This window comes from Sinocyclocheilus rhinocerous, unplaced genomic scaffold (assembly GCF_001515625.1).
Source record: "Sinocyclocheilus rhinocerous isolate Xijiao unplaced genomic scaffold, SAMN03320098_v1.1 scaffold936, whole genome shotgun sequence".
Classification (NCBI taxonomy): Eukaryota; Metazoa; Chordata; class Actinopteri; order Cypriniformes; family Cyprinidae; genus Sinocyclocheilus; species Sinocyclocheilus rhinocerous.
This window is the reverse complement of record NW_015662583.1, coordinates 359,292-363,175: the sequence shown is the minus strand read 5'-3', so window position 1 is coordinate 363,175 and position 3,884 is coordinate 359,292. Positions and strand designations below refer to the sequence as shown.

The 3,884-nt window shown below is 31.6% G+C and overlaps 1 protein-coding gene across 2 annotated transcripts in view; it reads left to right on the top strand.

Moving 5' to 3' along the window:
• LOC107728115 (desmoplakin-like) overlaps positions 1-3,884 on the top strand; it is a 40,106-nt gene that overhangs the window by 24,915 nt on the left and 11,307 nt on the right. For both annotated transcript variants that reach the window (XM_016538195.1, XM_016538196.1), the window contains 3 exons: positions 2,338-2,513; positions 2,594-2,772; positions 3,322-3,460. In XM_016538195.1, the coding sequence (XP_016393681.1) occupies positions 2,338-2,513; positions 2,594-2,772; positions 3,322-3,460 (494 nt within the window). The remainder of the gene's footprint in view (positions 1-2,337; positions 2,514-2,593; positions 2,773-3,321; positions 3,461-3,884) is intronic.

Below are 3,884 nucleotides of genomic sequence, written 5' to 3'. Positions count from 1 at the left end.
ACGACACACAGGACATGAAAACAAGGTGATAAAGTGAGACTGTGGCTGTGTTTGTGTGTTCCTACATGTCTGTGTGCGTATTTGTGTGTGTGTGAGAGAGAGAGGATGTGTGTGTGTGTGTGTGTGTGTGAGAGAGAGTTAACTCGCTTAATTTTGATCAGTTTTTCAGAAAACAGGCTTAATAATAGTAATTTTAGTTCTCAAGTAAATGTGTTTTTTTTTTAAATAATGTTTAGATATTTGTAATGGAAATCTAGTCAAAAATACTGAGTAAGAAAATAATTTTTTGCAGTGTACGCACAGATTCACAACAAAATGCAGAATTCAGGGGTCCAGAGACATGTTTTTAAGTCCTAAAACTTAAGATATTAATATTAATATCTTTATTTGGTTTTCTTGTAACATTTCTAAACATCCTTAAAACAAGACAAATTTATTGCTAGTGTTCAAGTAAGATATTAAGACTTGTTTTAACAAAATATATCAAAATATATATATATATATTTTTTTTTTTCTTATCCAACCAACAGTTTTTTGTTGTTGTTTTAAGCATAAATCTTGCAAAAATGTATTGATTTTTTTTTTTAAATATAGATTTATTTATATTTATATTACTGGTTAAAAGAATAATTATGATTTTTTTCTTATCAATGCTGCATTTATTTGATCAAAATATTTTATGTAATATTTTATAGAAATATTATATAATGTAAATAATATAATAATGGTATTATGTAATATATCATTTTTTTAATTATTAGATTATATAAATATAATTTTTTGTGGAAACCATGATACACTAACGTTCAAAAGTTTGTGAAAAATATTTTTTTAAAGTAAATTAATACATCTATTCATTAATATTAATATCTCTGATATCTCAGTCTTGTTTTCCAGTAAAATATCTAAACATCCTTAAAACAAGACAAATTTGAATTTAAATAGTGAGGTTTATGCTATAAAAAAACTCCAGATTTTATCCCTTTTTTTAATTTTAATATCTTGCAATTTTGCTTCTCAAGTACATTTATGTGTAGATATTTCTGGAAAATAAGGCAAAAAATCCTGATAATAATAGTTTTTTTTTTTTTTTTTTATTAATAAAATCGTTAAATAATTTTTTTTAAAAGACCTCAAGAAAACCAGAAGTGATCTTAATGCTAAGATCTTGTTTTCCAGTAAAATATCATAATATAATAAAAAAAGTGCAAGTAAGATATTAAGATTCGTTTTCACAAAATATATCTTGAATTAGGTTTATTTTTCTTGTTGGTTAAAGCATAAATGTAGAAAAATTTGTGAGGTTTATGCTATAAAGAAAAATTAAAATAAAAAGTTAAACTCCAGATTTTTTCCCCCTTAAAGCAAATATTAATATGCAATTTTGCTTCTCAAATACATTTATGGTATAAATAAATAAGGCAAAAAAAATCCTGATAATAATACCATATATTTTTTTAAAGAATTAATAACATTCTGAATAATTAATAATAATAATAATAAATAATAATTAGTGCTGTCAAACGATTAATCGTGATTAATCGCATCCAAAATAAAAGTTTTTGTTTACATTATATATGTATATGTACTGTGTTTGTTTATTATGTATATATAAATACAAACATTTTTGATTAATTCTGTGAGCTCTCTGACCCTCCCATAGACAGCAATGTAATTACCACGATCGAGGTCCAGAAACGTAGCAAGGAGCACAAATAATAATTAAATTAATTAAATATTATTACATATATAATAAAATAATCCATGTGACATCATCAGGGGTTCAAGCGTAAGTTTACGAAGCTACGACAATACTTTTTGTACGCAATGAAAACAAAAATAACTACTTTATTCAACAATTCGTCTGCTCCGCGTCACACTGTAGTGCCATTTTGGAGAGTATCCACTGAACATAAACAGCGTATGCTATTCTGTGTCAGCTGCGTCAAACGGATACATTGTTTTCGTTCAATTTAAAGCCGTAGTTTCGTAAACTTACGCTTGAACCCCTGATGATGTCACATGGATTATTTTACCATCTCCTTGCTACGTTTCTAGACCTTGATCGTGGTAATTACATTGCTGTCTATGGGAGGGTCAGAGAGCTCTCAGAACTCATCAAAAATATCTTAATTTGTGCTCCGAAGACGAACGGAGGTCTTACGGGTTTAGAACGACAAGAGGGTGAGTAATTAATGACAGAATTTTCATTTTTGAGTGAACTATCCCTTTAACGCCACACTATGAAGAATGTTTAGATATTTGTAATGGAAAACAAGTCAAAAAAAGAATGCAGATCTGCTGTTTAACGTCCTGAATGTGTTGCGTGTGTCGCAGCCGCTCGAGGAGAGGGATCTGAATACGCGGCGGCCGTGAGCGTCAAACTACTGAACGAGCTCAGCGCGCTCCGATTCAAACTGGACGGCGCCGAAGCGTCCCTCGTCACGTTCCTGTTCATCGCGTTCGGAGAGGACGCGCCGGAGGAGTGCGGGCGCCACATCGCCGGCACACAGGTGACAAACGCACCGGAGCGGCTCAGAACCGATCGCCGAGAGTTTCTCCGCCGGTTTAACGGTGAGCCGTTTGTGTGCAGGTCTTTCAGAAGGACATGCAGACGCTGAAGGTCGAGTGTCAGAGCCTGAGAGACAGCGTTCAGACCGAACTCAAAGACACCACGGACAGCGATAAAGCCAGATACCTGCGCGCACAGCTGGACCTCATTAACCAGAGACTAGTTAACCTGGAGAACTACACTACTGCACACCTGCAGAGGTACACCGTACATAAAACACAGCCATAAAAGCTGGATTTCATGGTAATGATACAAAACTGTTCACAAAAAGTTTGTGGTCGGTTTAAAATAACTGTTTTCTATTTGAATATACTATTATTATTATTATTATTAAAATTTTACATTTAATATAACTGTTGAAAATCATGCATCCTTGCCGAATAGAAGTATTACTTTCTTTCAAAATAAAAAATCTTACTGGCCTCAAATTTATGAACGGTAATCCCACTTACATTTTTTTTGTGTTGTTATATATTACATAATTAGGTTTCATAATCCAATGAATGAAATACTTAACAAATGATTAAATGATTATATATATTTTTTGCTTCATATCAAATGTCTGATATCAGTGTAAAAACAGATTCATATGATTAAACAATTCATTTCAAAACATCATGAATGTAATTATATGGGATGTATCAGATAAAATATCAGCTGTTGTAAAATATGCCAATTAAATATTAGAATTAATATCAGAATAATTCACAGCCGTCCTCAGGGTTCCTGACTCGTTCTTTGTGTTTCAGGCTGAATTCACTGAAATCGCTGCTGAAAGACCTGCTGAAAGCTGAAGATGTGGTCAAGGTTTATGAAGCTCGACTGACAGAGAAAGAGACGGCGTCGCTCGACCCGGAAGAGGTGCAGAAATACCAGAAAGTGCTTCAGGTGATTATTACTCAACTTTATTAACATTCATATATATTCATTCATATATATATATGTGTGTGTGTGTGTGTGTGTGTGTGAGTGTTTTTAAATCAAGAAAACCAGAACATGTTATTAGCATACAGCCCTTACTCTAAATGCAGTTAACTACAATAAAATCAAATATCTTATGCAAAAGCAAAAATATCTAATGCAATTTTTCTTCTTAGTTACATTTATGCTGTTTTAAGGAAATAAAGAAAACCAGAACATGTTATTAGCATACAGCCCTTACTCTAAATGCAGTTAACTACAATAAAATCAAATATCTTATGCAAAAGCAAAAATATCTAATGCAATTTTTATTCTTAGTTACATTTATGCTGTTTTAAGGATGTTCCTGGAACACAAGGCAAAAAATACTGATAATAATATTTATTTTAAT